The 18,004-nt window shown below is 30.1% G+C and overlaps 1 protein-coding gene across 7 annotated transcripts in view; it reads right to left on the bottom strand.

The window, feature by feature from the left end:
• The window catches only part of LOC118185255 (uncharacterized), a 472,173-nt gene that overhangs the window by 416,827 nt on the left and 37,342 nt on the right, over positions 1-18,004 (bottom strand). For all 7 annotated transcript variants that reach the window (XR_015041131.1, XM_085816706.1, XM_085816708.1 and 4 more), the window contains exons 6-9: positions 14,529-14,611; positions 13,009-13,043; positions 6,165-6,307; positions 2,051-2,100 (exon numbers count right to left, since the gene is read on the bottom strand). Coding sequence is in view for 6 of the 7 variants with exons in the window: in XM_085816706.1 (XP_085672832.1) it covers positions 2,051-2,100; positions 6,165-6,307; positions 13,009-13,043; positions 14,529-14,611 (311 nt within the window). In the remaining variant the exon portion in view is untranslated. The remainder of the gene's footprint in view (positions 1-2,050; positions 2,101-6,164; positions 6,308-13,008; positions 13,044-14,528; positions 14,612-18,004) is intronic.

Below are 18,004 nucleotides of genomic sequence, written 5' to 3' on the forward strand. Positions count from 1 at the left end.
ATTTACTGTTAGTTTGGCATAGATTTTTGTACTTAATTTCATTTGAAACTGATTCCAAATGAAGCCTCAATCTTGCTAATTATAAAAAAAAAATTATATAAGGGTCCATCTTGCACTTTTTAAAAAAATGCACTTTTATGAGATATATTCTTTTGGTCCTCTTCCTCTTTCTTCTTCTCCAAATATTTTACATGTATGTAATTACTAGTTAATAACTAAATATGCCTCTATTTCATTCTTAGGGTGGAATTAAAATTATATTGATATTACACTTTTGCAATAAGCACCAAAAAAATATATTTATTTGTTACTGGAAAAAAAAAAAAAAAAAGATTGCATATTAATCTCAAAAACCATTTATCATTTTTATATGGAAATTAATAAGAGGTCTAGGTTCCTTCATACTTACTTCATTACTATTTTAATTTTATATTATTTATCTGCATCTGAAGCTTGCAAGCAAAACAATTTTTTATGTGTGCAAACTTTTAAAAAATTATTCCAATCATTTACAATCATTGCCTTATTCTTGTTGCTTATCTACAAAATTCACCTTACCAAGAGATAGAAGATAGCATCTATTTTTGTCAAGATCTTAGGTATATTATATGGAACAGCATGACTTCTGCCTAGTTCCATCCCAATTTTGATACAAAATACCCTGAGGGGTACTAGGTATGTCAAGTCTCATATCTGTTTCCTACATCCATCATTTCTTGAGAAATCTATCAGATCAAAGGATTTTAAGTATTTCCATGCCATAAAGATAAAAAAAAATCCTTATCTTTTATCAAATTCAAGCCCAGGTCCAAAGATATAGCAGCAAGCATTGCTAACCACCATAACCATGGTGGCACAATTACTATATTCCAGATTTTTTTTTTTAAGAGTTTTTTATGTTAGATAATCAAGAAAGTATTTCTAGACAATCTGATATTAGTCTGGAAGAAAACTTCGAATTCTGTCAAATCAGTGATAATGTGATTTTTCTTTTAATTTTAAAAATGTTCAAAAATAACTTATTAATTCTTAGTACTCCTAGAAAGTTCATTAAACACTAGAAAAGACAAAACAAAATATTTAGAGAATTGGCATGTTCTGGAAGGAAAAAAGAATATTTTCAAGAATATAAAAGATCAAGATAAAAGAACAGTATTAATTTTTAATTTGATGAATTCATTGCTAGGAAGTTGAAAAAAAAGACAGAAGTAAAAAAAGATAAAAGTGAAGAACTGAAACAAAGAATATTTTTCAATATTACATTCATCTCATAATCCTGCGAATTGTTACAGCAATGTCAATACAAAGTATGTAATCATTTTTATACTAAAATTATTTCCAATTATAATGGGTAATTTTATAAATGATGACTTATATATTAATTTTAGAAAAAGAAATTATTGTAAATAAAAATTTTATAATAAAATGAAGTATTAAAGCATATTTCCAATCAATATATAGTTTCCAGAAAATTTAAATTCTTTTCAAGTAAACATGTAAGTAATTGTCTCCTAGTTGCTTTTCCACTCTTGCTTATCATTTAGGCTTGTCTACTTCAAGAAATGCTAAACTAATGACTAAAAAAAAAAAAAGGTTCCTGTAATTGTTGTTCATCACTGGAAGAACAGCTGATATATGTTAAACTTTCAACTTCTAAATAAAGAAGAAAATAAAAGGATGATTGTTGGATTAAAAAATGTTAATGGTAAACTTAGTGCTAGGATTCTTGCTGCTGGTGGCTTACAGCAATCTATGAGAATTTAATTTCAACTTTCAGAGAATTCTATACTAAACAGAGAAAATCATTCTAATTTATTTTGAAAAATCTTTCATTAAAATTAATACCCATTATGAGCATTGATTTTGTAAATAATAATTTTGTATTAATTACATAACAAATTAATATACGTAAAAATTTTACCATAAAAGAAATAAAATTATAGCACTAATATATAATTTTCAGAAGTAATTTTATGTTGTTACATGTTAAGTATCAAACATTAATTCAAATGATTATAAAGGCATTATTTCAAATAAAATATAATTTTACCTGCATTCAACTTCCTTTTTGTTGATGTAATTTAATGCTCTTCTGGATTGCTAAAAGAGGGGGGTTTATAGTTAATGTGAGATATTCTATATTTCATTCATCATAAAATGAATTTAATTGAAACCTTAGTTAATCTACAGAAATTTAATAAACTGAAGTGTGACTGTAGAGTAAAAATAAATAATAATATTAATCATAAGTAAAAATAAATCATATAAAATGGGTGAATTTTATTTGGAATGAACCTAAATTTCAAAATGTGAAAGGAAGAATCAAATAAGTTTAATAAAAAAAAAAAAGAGAGATTAATAAATATATACAAAACTGAATTAACATTGAGGAGCTAATGAGAGCTAATTTTTTAAAAACTACTTGTGCAATTTTTACAAAACTTGGTAGTTTGACATAATTTGAATCGTAGAATCAAAATATGGAAAAAAATTGGTATGTTATTTCAGAAAAAGGTCTGATCTCCCCCCCCCACGGTGTACATTCTACTGAATTCTGCTTGCTGAAATGGTCATTGAGAATTCTGACTTAAATCTCATTCAACACATTTGGGATATTCTAAAAAGGGATGTAAAAGCACACCATCCACCACCAGATAAAAGTGAAAAAAAGATAAAAGTGAAGAACCAGTGTCTTGATTGATTTACAGAAAATTCTAGAAAATGTCTGGAAAGGCCATATCTTTAGAACACTTCTATAGACTTTATGAATCCAGGCTCCATTATGAGGCAGCTGTTATGACCAATTCAGTCGCACTTCAGTGTACATGTTACTGGCAAAATATTAAATTCGGCAATTTACAAAATATCAGGTCAGTCCATAAGTTCATGCGCATTAAGAGTATGCGTGGAATTCACTATGATGCATTTACTAAAACAATACAATTTTGAACCTGTTGAAACTTGTCATCGTTTGACTAATACATTATTCAGTTCATCACCAACTTTTGTAAATATCGAACGCAATTTAGTACCCATAGAAGATGAATATAGATAATCAGTACAAATGTGCTGTGCTACATTTTTTTTATTTTCATGTGGTGAATTTGCCAGGTATGCAGCGATAAAAATTAATAGTGTACATGGTAAACACACTATTAGTGTAAGGACTGCCCAGAAATGGTTTAAAAAATTTTAAGTTGGAAAAAGTAGCATTGATGATGAACCCCATTCAGGACGCTTTGAATTGTTAGAACCAAATCAAACGATTAGTTCAGAAGTTTATAGTGAACAACTTTACCATCTAAACTCAGAATTGATCAAAAAACGTCCATAATTGGTGAATATCATGAAAGTATTGTTTCATCATGATAATGCTAGACCGCATACGGCACGAACAATGCTGCAAAAAATTAGAGAATTTAATTGGGAGCTTTTGCCACATCCTGCTTACTCCCCAGATATTGCCCCAAGTGATTTTCACTTATTTCATGCCTTACAAATTTTTTTTTTTACTGGGAAAAAAATTAAATTCTAAACAGGATGTACACAATGAACTTTCAAGTTTATTTGCATCAAAACCAGAGTCTTTCTACAGCAATGGCATAAAAAAAGCTGCCTGTAAGATGGCGAGACATTGCAGATAATGGAGGAAAATATATGTTAAATTTTAAATTTTGTTTTTTTATATTATTTAAAAATTTACGAAAAAATGTAAACGAATTTATGGACTGACCCAATACTTGGGCATTTTATAGAATGACAGAAACTATACAATAATGTATGAAACAATTAAATGTTTTATGCATGCCACTGACAAACGAGCAAAGTATGAAATACATTTCTCAATCGTTTTGAACAACCAAAACTACTTACACAAAGTTAATAAATTATGCAAAAAAAAACGAAATGACTACAAAGAAGGAACCATGGGACTATTAATTGCTGAATCGCTATTATGTAATATTTGTGGAAAGCAAAAGTAAACTCATTATCCTGCTAAAGAAGGCATCAGTGCTGTACAGTATTATATCACAAACACCAAGTTATTAAGATATTTCGTGAAACTCATTTGGCTATTGGAGATGGAGTACATGACAAAATGTTAAAAGAAATTTCAACCAAATAAAATAACATTACACAGAATGATATTTAACTGTACATCCACTTTTGTGAGCCATGCTAGGGGGGCAGAAGTATTAAAAGGAGCATTGCTGTGAAACTTATAATTTTTTCTGAATTTAATTCCCATTGTCCAGTAGAGCTTATTGATAGAGAATACAAATTTATTGTGGTGTACCAAGCTCATTTCATTAATTTCTTTTTACATATTTTGAATAAAAGTTTTTCAATGGTAGTCTTTATTTATTTTTTGAAAATATCTGTAGTCTTGAGGCATCTTTTAATAGTAGCCTTAGCATGACCTTCTTTCATACTTTCCCTAAAGAGTATTCATGATTCTATGGAATGCCTAGATATTATATGCTGTGCCTAGATAAGGTATACAGTACAAAGTCCGTAATCTGGACTCGTTAGGATCAGTGCTGTTCATTATACATATAATCGGGAAAAACAATATATATAATCGGGAATATATATAATCAGGAAAAACGCCTAATCTCAAATCGTCATTAGGACTTCGGCGATTCCGGATTAGGCGTTTTCCCTGATTATAGATCATCAATTTAAATCTGGTAAGATGGCATGCAGAAATTATACAATTCAAAATCTGAAACCGTAATTTATGAAATAAAGAGCAATTATGATCTAAAGGGTATCAAAATTTTTTTTTAAAAAAAAAAAAGCTTATTTTTTATTTGTTTACTTTATTAAATATTTCTTTCAATGTAAGTTGTTTATGTTGCTTCATTTTTTGTGCTAATACTTTCTCTTTAATTCTATAAACAGACATAATTTCTTGTTCAGTTACAAAGTTCCATTGTTCAAGTCCTGTAATTGCTGTGTTGAGAATACCAACTAACGTGTCAATCGAAATCTTTTCATTTTCGATAACTTTCTCTGTTACTTTCTTCACTATCAGAAGCGCGCATGGGTATACGCTTTACTGGCTTTACGCACACGCACATGCGTAAGTTTGTGTCTTTGAGGTCCGGATTATAGATCATTCCGGATAATGGACGTCCGGATTAGAGACTTTGTACTGTATAATAATTCTCATATTTCATATTTTGCCTAAAAGTGACAGGCATTCTATAAAATTCCCGCATTTTATATATTGAGGGTAACATATACAATTTTTAAATTAATAAATAAATAAAACTGTAATTTTTTTATAAATAATAGGTATACTTTGAAATCTCTGCAATTAATACCAATCATTAAAATAATTCAGCAAAATTTTTAATGATTCTGCTAATTAGCAGCATTTTTTTCCCCGAGTAAAAGAAACTTCCAAGATCAAAAAGTTATTAAACTTTGCAATGGATACTATGCAGATTTCAAATAATTATAAAAGAAGTCTAATATTGAAACTGAAATTAGAATCATGAAATGTAATGCTTCAATATCCATCTATTTTACAGAATAATTTAATACATAATAATATTCATAATATTATAATTGTGACAATCTCTTTTCAATTTCTTATTTTTAACAAATTTTCCACGTTCTCCACCTGAACCACTATTTTAATCATGTTAATTGGAATACTGTAACAATAATTTCTTATGAAGTTATGCTGAGTTCATCAGCATTTTTAAAGTTATGAACATTTTGAACTTTGGATAGTTCAGCAGTTATGTGTTGATGAATATGGACCAGGGAATAGTTCTTTCTTTGAAAATTGACCAGGGAATATTTCCTACTTTAAAAATCACGACTGGGAAACATTTGCTGAAGCACAATCATGGCTTTTTCTGGCAGTCTGTGAGGTTACTTCATCTTGCTAGAACTCTAACCTCAACAAGACTTGCAGTATTGCTAATCTTTAGTACTAAAAAAATAATCAGATCCCATGAAGAACATTTGAAAAATGAGATAAAAAAATAAGAGGCTGAAGAGAAGAATGGTACTGCTATAATGAACAGCAGTGAATATTTTAGAGCACAAATAAATATTTGAGCAAACATTTCATAGCATTGGCTTCAATCTCAAAATCATCAGATTATTTCAACCACATTAATTTTGAGTATATGAATAGCTCTTACTAGTTCAAAACTATTAGGATTCATATTCAAAAATAAAGATCTTGTTTGCATATCTTGAAACCAAACCTTTGCCCATTGCCTTCTATTTCCATTTTCAGTAATTCTGTACAAAGTTTCAAGGAGAAGGACTTGACATTCATAATCTATTGGAAAAAAAACAATATGCACAAAAAAATATTCATATACTATCTAATAAAGATAATGCCAAACCATGAAAAAGTAAATGCAGAGCCATGTAAATTGAGGAGCCTCCGCTCTCATGTTACATGGCTCTGCATCGTTAAAATTTTTGTGAAAATCGTTAAAACTGCTGGTCTGTATGAAACAAACTTGTGATATAAGCAGGCGATCCCCAAATGAAATCATTTAAGATACTGCCAAGGCTGCCAGTACTGTGTGTTTTTGTTCTTACTGAGAATGAAGGGAAAAAAATGGTAATGCCTTTAAGATGTGATTATACACAATGTTATCAAATGCATATGCTCATGAGAAATTCAGTGCCGCCCTAACCACAGGGCTAAATGGGCTATAGCCCCAGGGCGCAAGCCTTTTGAGGCGGCAATTTTTTATTTGCGATATAGTAAAAATTTATTTTTCATTTTATTAGTTTTTACTTATTTTTAAATTAAAACACTTCTTAAAATATTAAACTGATTTTTATTTCTTCCAAATGTGCTGAAAAACGATAGATAGAGAAGGGCAACGCGAAATAGAAGTAACACCCTACCGATCGTACTTTTGTTTCAGTCGCATTTGAACTGTCGTAGCTGTACTGGAGTTAATATAAGACCACCTACGTATACTCACCACGTCGCCAGGGCATATTCATTTATCTAAACGTAAATTGTATTATTTTAACAATCCTGATAAAAGATAGGAACATAAAGGGGTCACTGATGTGTACCTTAATATAGATTGCATGACAAAAGTAAAATTGATATAATTTTAGTATTTGTCGACTGAATAAGGTGAATTAAAAATTGAAAATTAAGTGGAAATTATTCAATTATATTATTATCTTCCTAAGGTACGTGCTTTTCCTTTTACATACACTACTGGACAAAAAAAAACACATAATCAAAAAAATGGCATTTAGCAAGATAATATTTATTAATTTTAAAAGGTTAAAAAATAAATTGGTTTTTTTTTCTCATTTTATATTTAAAAATATATTTACTTTAAGGTATAAAGAAATTAGGTAGTATATTGAATGGTTTATAAAAATCAAAGTGGACAAAAAAAATGCATATTGAAAAAATTTGCCTTTTCCCGCCAAAAAACATAAAAAAATTTTATGATTCAGTGCATCCATGTCAAAGCAATTATCAATTGAAGACAAGGCTCAAATTGTAGCTTTCCACAAGTCTGGAATGAGCCAAATGGAGTTAGCAAAAAAATACTCCATAAATCAATCAACAATTTCCAGAATTGTTAAAAAATATATTATAAGAGGGTCTTCATCTCGAAAACCGGTATCTGGCCGAAAGTTGTCACTCTCATCAGGTGATTTAACTTTTTTGAAGCAAAATATCTCAAAAGATCCTAAATTAGGATCAAATAAATTGAAAAATATAATTAATGACAGAAAAAGAAAATGTGTTTCATCTAGAACAATTCGTCGTGGATTGTGTTCTATAGGTTTGCCTGGCAGAGTTGCCTGTTCTAAACCATATTTAAGTCCTGAAAATGTTTTAAGCAGATATGAGCATGCTAAGAAATGGGTTTATTACACTCAAGAGCATTGGAATAGCATAATCTGGTCAGATGAGACCAAGATAAACTTGTTTGGATCAGATGGATGAAGATATGTGCGTCGTAAGGTAGGGGAAAGATATAATTTGAAAAATTTAAAGCCTACTGTTAAACATGGCGGAGGGCATATTATGGTTTGGGGTTGTTTTAGCTCTAATGGCACTGGAATGTTAATGATCATTGAGGGAAATATGGATTCCCTTAAATATACTAGGATAATCGACTCTTGTCTTGCATTGTCAGCTTCAAAAATGGGTCTTAATGGATATGAATTCCAACAAGATAATGATCCAAAGCATCGTTCAATGCATTCAAGAGAATATTTCAGAGATAAGAAGATTATTGTGCTAAGCTGGCCATCCTAATCACCACCCCAATGACAAATGTCAGATATGAATCCAATAGAACATCTCTGGACTCACCTGAAAACAAGAATAAGGGAAAGACAGCCAAAAAACATTGATGAGTTAAAAAGGATAACGCATGAAGAATGGGACAGGATTGATCCGGATTTCTGCAAAAAGTTGGTCAAAAGTATGCCAGATCGAGCTGAAGCACTTTATAAAGCAAAGGGCAGGCATACAAGGTATTAATTAAACAATATGCATTTTTTTTGTCCACTTTGATTTTTATAAACCGTTCAATATACTACCTAATTTCTTTATACCTTAAAGTAAGTATATTTTTAAATATAAAATGAGAAAAAAAACCAATTTATTTTTTAACCTTTTAAAATTAATAAATATTATCTTGCTAAATGCCTTTTTTTTTTATTATTATTATGCTTTTTTTTTTTTTCCCCCACTAGTGTATATATTAGCTAAAAATTAATTAATAATGATATATACATATTTAACAATTTTATAACAATTTTTTATTCCATTATGTAGGAAGACTAACCATGAAACATAAACAAAAAATATTATCTCGTTCCGCCAACCGTAAATTAAAAGAAGAGAAAGAGGTGAGGCAAAAAGCTCTCTTGGAAAAAATGCCTACATTAACAAATTTCTTTAAAAAAGGCGAAACACTTTCTATGGATATTACAGAGGATGAGCAACACAAAGAGGGAAAAGAAAAAAATCAACAACAGTATGACAATAATGCCCAGCAATCAAATGTGAAAGAAAAAGAAGAAGACCAGAAACAACAAAACATGGAACAGCCACAGCCAGAAGATCAAGAAAGAGAATATTTAGATGAAGATGAACTTAGTAATATGTTGAGTGTTAATTATACTGATCCAGCATTATGGGGAAGATTAAGCGAAGATTAAATTATAGATATAATGAAGAACATATCTAACGTAGAGGCAGATATTCAAGAACTAGACTTTTCTGCATCTAAAGTGGTCTACAAATCACAGAGCAGGTATGCTACAAAAATGATATTTTATAGACGTTTACAAAATGGAAAACAACAAAAAAGAAACTGGCTTTTATACTCAAATACTTCAGGAAAAGTATATTGCATCCCTTGCAAACTGTTTGGTAGTGCCAATAATCCATTTAGTGCAGGTTTTAACGATTGGAAACACAGTGAAAAAATTTCGGACCATGAAAATTCAGCCCTTCATAAAGAAAACACCCGCATAATTGTGAACAGATCTACAGAAAAATGGGAATATTTCAAAAATTATTCTATTATATCAATGGAAAAAAATACGAATTACTGGAAAAATATTTTAGAACGTATCATCGAAGTCATAAAATTTTTAAGTTCAAGGAGTTTAGGAGAGAAAATCAAACTATTGGTGATAAACATAATGGGAATTATTTAGGGTGCTTAGAACTTTTAGCAAAATTTGACCCTATTTTGCAACAACATATATTTAATTTTGCAAATAAAGGTAGGTACTGGGAATATTTCTTATTTATCTGCAAATATTTGTGATGAGTTTCTAAAAATATTGGGCAGAAATGTTAGATGTTTTATTATCACGGAACTAAAAGAGGCAAAATATTACTCTATTATAGTAGATTCGACGCCCAATATTTCCCATATGGATCAATTAACCATTGTCGTAAGATATGTCAATAAAAATGGAACACCCGTTGAAAGGTTTTTAAAATTTTTGGAGAATACTCTCCATAAGAGCTCAGAAATGCAAGACTGTATTTTAAAGCTATTATCTGATTTAGATATTAGTTTGGAAGATTGTAGAGGACAATCTTATGATAATGCCTCTAATATGTCGGGTATATATAACGGCCTCAAAGCACGCATTAAATCTAGAAATAATCTTGCCATTTACGTGCCCTGTGCGGCACATTCTTTAAATTTAATTGGACAATCGGCAGCTGAATGCTGCATACAAGCAACTAAATTGTTTTTGTTTCTACAAAACTTATACAATTTCTTTGCCGCATCAACATCAAGATGGGAAATTTTAAAAAATACGCTAACAGCAAAAAATAAAGTTCCCAAAAAATTAAGCGACACTCGTTGGTCAGCAAGAGCTGATTCAGTGAAAGTAGTGGTTTCGGGCTATGAAAATTTTAAAAATGCTTTAACTAAACTTTACGAAGATAATTTTCAAAAGCCTGCAACAAAAGTTGAAGCCCAGGGGTTGTTAAATGAGTTCAACTCATTGGAAACTGCTATTATGATAGCATTTTGGAGTGAAATATTGGAAACCATCGATAAAACTAATATATCGCTTCAAAAAGTTGATATTACAATTGAATGCATTGTTTCATTATATGCTTCTTTAGAAAAATTTGTACAATCGAAATGAAATATAGATTCATTTAACCTTTACAAATCAGAAGGTATAAAATTATCTGGCTGTTATGAATACAAACGGTTACGGAAAGGAAAAAGACAGTTCGACGAAAATACGTCAGAAGAAGTGCAACTTGATGCAAATGACGAATTCCGCATAAAAACATATTATGCTATTATTGATAAAATTCTAGCAGAAGTACAAAAGAGAAAATGTGCATATGTTGACATTTATTCAACATTTGGGTTTCTAGTTAATTTAAAAAATATAAATGAAGACATAATTAGAAATAATGCTGCAAAGTTGTGTGAAATATATCAGAATGATTTAGAAAACAACTTTATTGAAGAATGCCTGCATTTTAAACATGTGAATTTATTGGAAAATACCGAAAATATATCTATCGCAGAACTAAGTGTAAAGACAATAATCGAGTTAAAAATTAAATCTACATTTCCAAACGTAACCACAGCACTGCGCATATTTTTAAGTATCGCCACAACAAACTACAGTGGCGAAAGATCATTTTCAACAATCAAAAGAATAAAAAATTACTTACGATCTTCTTTGGGACAGAGTAAACTCAATGATTTAAGTATTCTGTCTATTGAAAGAGATTTATTTGAAAATTTAAATACTAGTGATATTATTGATCAGTTTGCCAAAGAAAAAGCTAGGAAAGTAAATATATAAGTTACATTTGTTTAGATTAAGGTGTGTTTTTGTTCTTAAATGGTTTTTTATTTAATTAAATTTTATTTTTGTTTATGTTATGCACTGATGGAGAATCATATAATAGTTCCGATCAAGTTCTAAGGATTAGACTAAAAACTGATTGGAACTGTCATTATTGAGATAATCCCCTCAAATCTGGGTAAACATTTATACCCATCTTTTAAATAAGTGACTTTAAAGAAAAGTTACAATAAAGATAACAGTTTATTATAAAAGTAATAAATAGTTTTTTTCTAGTTCTGACACTTTTGTTTTGTATAACTTTTCCGACTCCCATTTGCCATTCTGTGTATTTTCTTAGGAAGAAGAGCGCATTATTTTTAGTAGCCCATGAGCGCCTAATTCCTTAAGACGGGCCTGGAGAAATTTCATTGTAGGTCTTTGTACCATCAGTTATTGCTTGTGCCATTTTATGGAAGAAAAACAATGTGATATCATAGCAAGATATTAATTCCAAGAAAGAAATGTATAATATCTTAGTAAGATTTGAGGTCAGAAAGAATATTTGCTAAGATTGCTAAATTTATTCCCTCTGATAATTTGGCACAATATTCTTAACAGAATAAATCCTATCAGCAAACAGCTTCAAGATAAAACTATGACTATTAAATTTGCTTTAGTATTCACTGAAGGAAAACATTTTTATTAGAATACAAATCAGATTCTAATTCAGTAATATCCTTAAAATTGTTTAAAAAAAAAAAAAAAAATTAGTGAAGATGTAAATGGGGCATCTGAATTTAAATCTGCAGTTAAAATCTGATGAAGGCAAAAGACACATCAGTTTTGGTATGAATATCAAACCAAATCACTATAAATACCTAAAGATGAATTTAGAATTATGTATTCTATGCGTTTTTGGATACTGCACGAACATCCTAAAATAAATGTTTTTAACTACTAAAACTGTACTGTGGTGATTTTAATTTCCTATACAATTTATCAGAAATTGATAAAGGCTTTGAAAAAAGTAACGGTTTTGGGGGCTGGATCTAAAGACGTGCTTTTAAAGATATTTACAAAGATAAATTTAAAACTCAAAATGTTGTTCACATTCTGCTGTTAACTTACTTCCAGCAATTTATCTTTAGTAATTTGTCCATTTCATTAAGAATATTACTGACTTTTCCCGTTCATGTGGCAAGCGGTGAAATATAATTTTTCATGTCACAAGAACTGATTTCTAAAACTGAGATTAATAGCAGCTGGAAATTATGTATGTGCCAAATTAGACATAGGAAAAATAATCTATTTTTCATTCATCTAAAATGTGGAAGAATAAAAATTAGTTGTCAAAAAGTTAATTTACTGTTTAATTACTTAAATTTTTATGCATAAATTTCAACTGCATTTTTGATTAAAATACAATTTAATTTTTTAAAATGTGGTTCTGTTACTTTATTCTTTCTTATAAATTTTCTTCTATCATTGATAGAAAATGAAAATAAAAAAAGTTGATTTTGAAAAGCGCTTTTATTTTTAAATTCTCTTCTATCATTGATAGAAAATAAAAATAAAAAAAAAAGTTGATTTTGAAGAGTTTTAATTTTAATTCGCAGGTGGGTGGCAAATAGCCTGGTGCTAGTGCTGCTTGAGAGTAAAGAACTTTCTGACATAAATTTTAAAAAGTACCTCCAATGTACGGAATACTCCTTCCAAGAATCTGGCTGAAAAGAAAAATAACAAATAATAAATAGTTATAATTTTTTTAACTTAAAAATAAATATAAAAATATACAATTCAGAAAGAAACAAATTTCAAAATGTCATAAATTTTGCCTTATACATTCATTTTATATTGGGTTTTAACGAAAGTTTCCCGCTATCACAAATATCATCTGCGCAAACAGTTTGTGTCGGCATGTTTAATCATATTTTGTCAAAACATTTTTGGCATCTGAAAGAAAGAGACTTCCTTTAAAACAATGTGTTTCAAAATTGTAAAAAAGTAATACTTATAATTAAGTACAAGATGTTATTTATCATTAAGTACAAGGTGTTTGAAATGGTACCATCAGGCTATCAGATTAGAACCATCATTTACTTCCAGTTCTGTTGCAAAAAGTCAGCTACAGAATGACACCAAATCATGTGTATAACTTTAGGCATTAATATTAATATTGTATCATATGACACTGTGAATGTTTGATATTGAAAGTTCGAAAACAAAGACTATGACATACAAGAAGAAAGGTGCTCTGGCCGGCCTACTGATGTTGACGATGCCTGCGAGAACTTGTGAAAGAAGATCAGTATGCAATCACTTGAGAGCTTGCTAAGGAGTTAGATGTTAGCACTATGTCCATTGTTCATGCTATGCATCACATAAACTTGACATAATCGTTCAGTCACTGGATGCCGCATAGGCTGACTGATGCAGATAAGTACAGATGTGTTCAGGCCTGAACTAATCTGCACAAATATCAACACAAGGACAAAATTCTGGACTGGATCATCATTTGTGATTAAAAGTGAATTTACTTTAACAATACAGGCCGAAAAGAAGGTTGGTCTGGGCCTGGTGAGCCCGGCGGCGGCACAAAGCACAATTTGACTAACAAAAAGATCATGCTTTGTATCTGGTGGGATTGTTGTGGTATTATCCACAAAGAATATCTGGGCAAGGGTAAAACCCTCAACAGTAAGGTGTACAGCGAGATGCTAGTTCATGTTGACTAAACATCGAACAAGGAAGGAAAAACAATGAATTGAATTCCGGCACAAAAAGGTAATGCTCCATCAAGATAATGCAAGACCACATGCATCTGCATTCACCAGCTGGACTCAGCAGAAACTCAAATGAGAGCTTTTGGCACACCCACCATATCGCCCCAACATCGCTTCTTCAGACTTCTACCTTTTCTCACACCTTCAGCTACATCTTGCTGGTGCTATCTTATCTTCCGTTCTGCACAGAACGTCCGAAATGAGTTGATCTGTTTTTTTAACTTGCAGCCACCAAGTTTCTGGCCCGAAGGCTTTGACCACCAAAACATTGGCGGAGAACCATAGATTTGGTGGTGATTACTACCCACACTAAAGGTATTGCTTACATGCCCTAACCTTATTAAAACATTTTTTGTTGGAAAACTTTCGCTAAAACCAAAAAGATTTTAGAAACTTTTATTAATATTTAGATGAAAAATTACTAACATTGTTCCTTCCAAACTTTCATCATTTAGGATGGATTGAGCAATAGATGAATTTTGAAGGAAATGATTAACAGCTGGGATTGCCTGAGAAAATATTAAAATATAAACTTCCTGTAAGTTATCAAAATATTTGAAGCATCAGAATATAGAATGTATGATGAATAGAACTGACAGAAATAAAATTATCATGTGATAGAATTACTGAAGAAGAATTTTAGCATTCACTTTCTCATCATTAGAGATACTACCAGGTATTAATTAACAATTAGTTTACTCAAAATTGGAAGAGATAGTTCAGATATTAATAAGAGATATTACATTACACTGTTTACAAAATTATAAAGCACAAAGTCTCTAATCCGGACATCCATTATCCGGAATGATCTATAATCCGGACCTCAAAGCCACAAACTTACGCATGCGCATTTGATGCGCACGTCCGTTACGCGTGCGCATAAAGCCAATAAAGTGTTTACCCATGCGCGCTTCTGATAGTGAAGAAAGTTACAGAGAACGTTATTGAAAATGAAACGATTTCGATTGACAAGTTAGTCGGTATTCTCGACACAGCAATTACAGGACTTGAACAGTGGAATTTTGTAACTGAACAAGAAATTATGTCTGTTTATAGAATTAAAGAGAAAGTATTAGCACAAAAAACTAAGCAACTTAAACAACTTACATTGAAAGAAATGTTTAATAAAGTAAACAAAAATATATTATGCTTTTTAGATCATAATTGCTCTTTATTTCATAAATTATGGTTTCATATTTTTAATTGTGTAATTTCTGCATGGCATCTTACCAGATTTAAGCTGATGATCTATAATCCGGAATTGAAGTTCTGACGAGTCTGTATTACGGACTTTGTACTGTATATATATATATCCCTTACCCAATTTAAAATCCTTATCGGGCCTTTGTTTCCACAATCGTTTGTCAGAGTCATGTACTTCCAATCACAGAAGTGCTTAAAATGATGAAAATATCTGCTTTAGCAATATTAATTTTGAAAAAATCTATATATATTTTGGAATTTTGGACAAATAGCAAATCTCCTGTACTTCTGTTTGGAAATTTTATACTCGTTACAAAAAATAATAAAAGTTTAACACCTGTACATACAAAAAGAAAAAACTTACCAGCATATTTAATTTCAAAATTTGCAATTTTTGAAGTCATTTTCAGTTTGACTCAAGGAACCAGTTAATTAAGTTAGAATAATGCAAGGAAATAAATTTAAATGATGTGCGGCAAAAAATGTGCATAATTTAATAGGTCATACAAGGAAGTAATGTGGTGTCCATATCAGATTTTTCTATACTTGAAAATTCACTAATACCTCCAAAACCCCTTTTTCGAAGCATAATATATATTTTATGCAAACATAAAATTTACAGTAAGCATTGTTTTAAACCTCAGATTGTGATATATTCAATCCTATAGTAAATGAATTAATCAGACAAATTTCAGAAGTTCAAAAGTTATGTAGATATCATCCACAGATATTCTGGATTTGAGAGCCATGAGGACATGATCTTTAGTAAATAAATCTAAGATAAATTTCAAAAAATAAACACTTAACTCAATTTTTATCCTAAAATGCCTTTTTCTATGTAGCGCATTTCAACTGTGTGCTTAAAATTCTAATTTAGAATGTTTGTCATAAACTGAATTCTAATTATTAGTAATATAAAAAATGATTATTACTGTTTATTTTCACATCATTATTTCTGTTATACTTATAACAGAAATAATGATGTGAAATTGCTATAATTTGCTAAAATGTTTCTTGTAAAATAATTTCAAAATTATATGAAGTTGTCCTTTTCTGCATACACATTGCTAATTTTATATCAATCAAGATTTTCATATCTGCACTTCTACTCCTTCCTTCAATTCCATGAAAAAGTAAACGACAATCTAAGTTTAGAAAGCGAATGTTGGCAATACAACACCTGACACTGTAATTCTCATACACCTCCCAGTTGGGTAACTATAGTGGTTTTTGGTGAGTTTCTGGTTTTGTTAGTTTAAAAATCATGCATAAATTTGATTGGTTGGTTACTTAAATATGGCAAAGCATATGGAGGCTACCTGCAAATGACACTAGGAAGATGGAGTGGCCCTAACCGGTTTTCCCCATACACTGCTTTGAAGCACTGGCTATCCCTTCGTGGTGACAAAACATTGGATCATTTACCAATAAGATCAATAGGTTTTGACATAATTGGATATAAATATTTTGTAATTACGTTGTAAATATAGATATAAATGTATATATTTTCTTTTTCTACAATATTTCAGAGTCCTAAGTATATGAAAAGAGAACATTTTTAAACAAAATTTTATTCTGAACAGAATTAAATGCTATACTTTTCACAATACAGTTTGCTCAGAACAGTTTAGTTTGAATGAAATATTTTCACAAGTTTTCCTTAATTACATTAGAAAAAAAAATTAAGGTAATTCGATTTTATTCGGTTAAGGATTAAAAAAATTAAGATCAAAGTTTATTGTATTACAGTAGACGTCCAGAAATCCACAAAGTTTAGGACCAGAGGTTGTGCGGATTTTAGGATTTTGCGGATTTCAGGACAGAAAAGATAAATCATAATTTTCATACTAAAAGTGCAAAATAAATAAGGCTTATTAGATACATTTAATTAAATTATTATATACATTATTACAATAACTTATTATATGCATTAAATTATTATTACATATATAAATTGATTATATTATCCATTGTATTATATATACACAGCATTGAGGTTTGCCGATTTCGCCTCGTGCAAAGATTTCTGGTTTCGGATTCCGGTGTGAGAATCACTATTGCTGTAAAATTTCAACAGCTTTTCTTTATTTTTCTGTATATCATACACAATCATGTCGCAATTCCATATGATTCTGAGGAGTTGCATCTGTCTCCATCTTTTACAGAATTTGCACTTTTTGTATTACCGTCAATGCAACGTGCTTACGTTTTTCAATGTTGCAAGCGGTAAAACCATGAGTGCATTTCTTATCTGTAATTGTATTAAAAAGGGCTGAAATTTAAAATATTCTTAATTTATCCACAAAATATCTGGATAAAAGAAAAAGGCAGCACTAAATAATCTCGTGAAATAACAAAGCTCAGAAAATACAACAACGTGAATCGTGAACTTGAAAGAAGAGTTGAGTGAATCGTCTGCTTTTTTACCATGACGCAGATTAGAGGGGAAAAAGCTTTTATTATAATGTAATTAATTCGGTATTTCCGTTATGACTCATTAAGTAATTATGCTGTCATTATTTGGTAAGTATTTTTTCTTCGATATTCCGTACTCAATGTTGCAGTTTCCAGAACCAATAAACTGAATGTTTATATTTTGAGAGGCAATGCGGATTTCAGGAATTGGCGGATTTTCGGTATTTGCTTGTATTAATATTAAAATAATGTATTATTTCTTTTCTATTTATAGAGCTTCTTTC

Source organism: Stegodyphus dumicola, chromosome 5 (genome assembly GCF_044657685.1).
Source record: "Stegodyphus dumicola isolate Sdum_Otavi_A_Nest chromosome 5, ASM4465768v1".
Classification (NCBI taxonomy): domain Eukaryota; kingdom Metazoa; phylum Arthropoda; class Arachnida; order Araneae; family Eresidae; genus Stegodyphus; species Stegodyphus dumicola.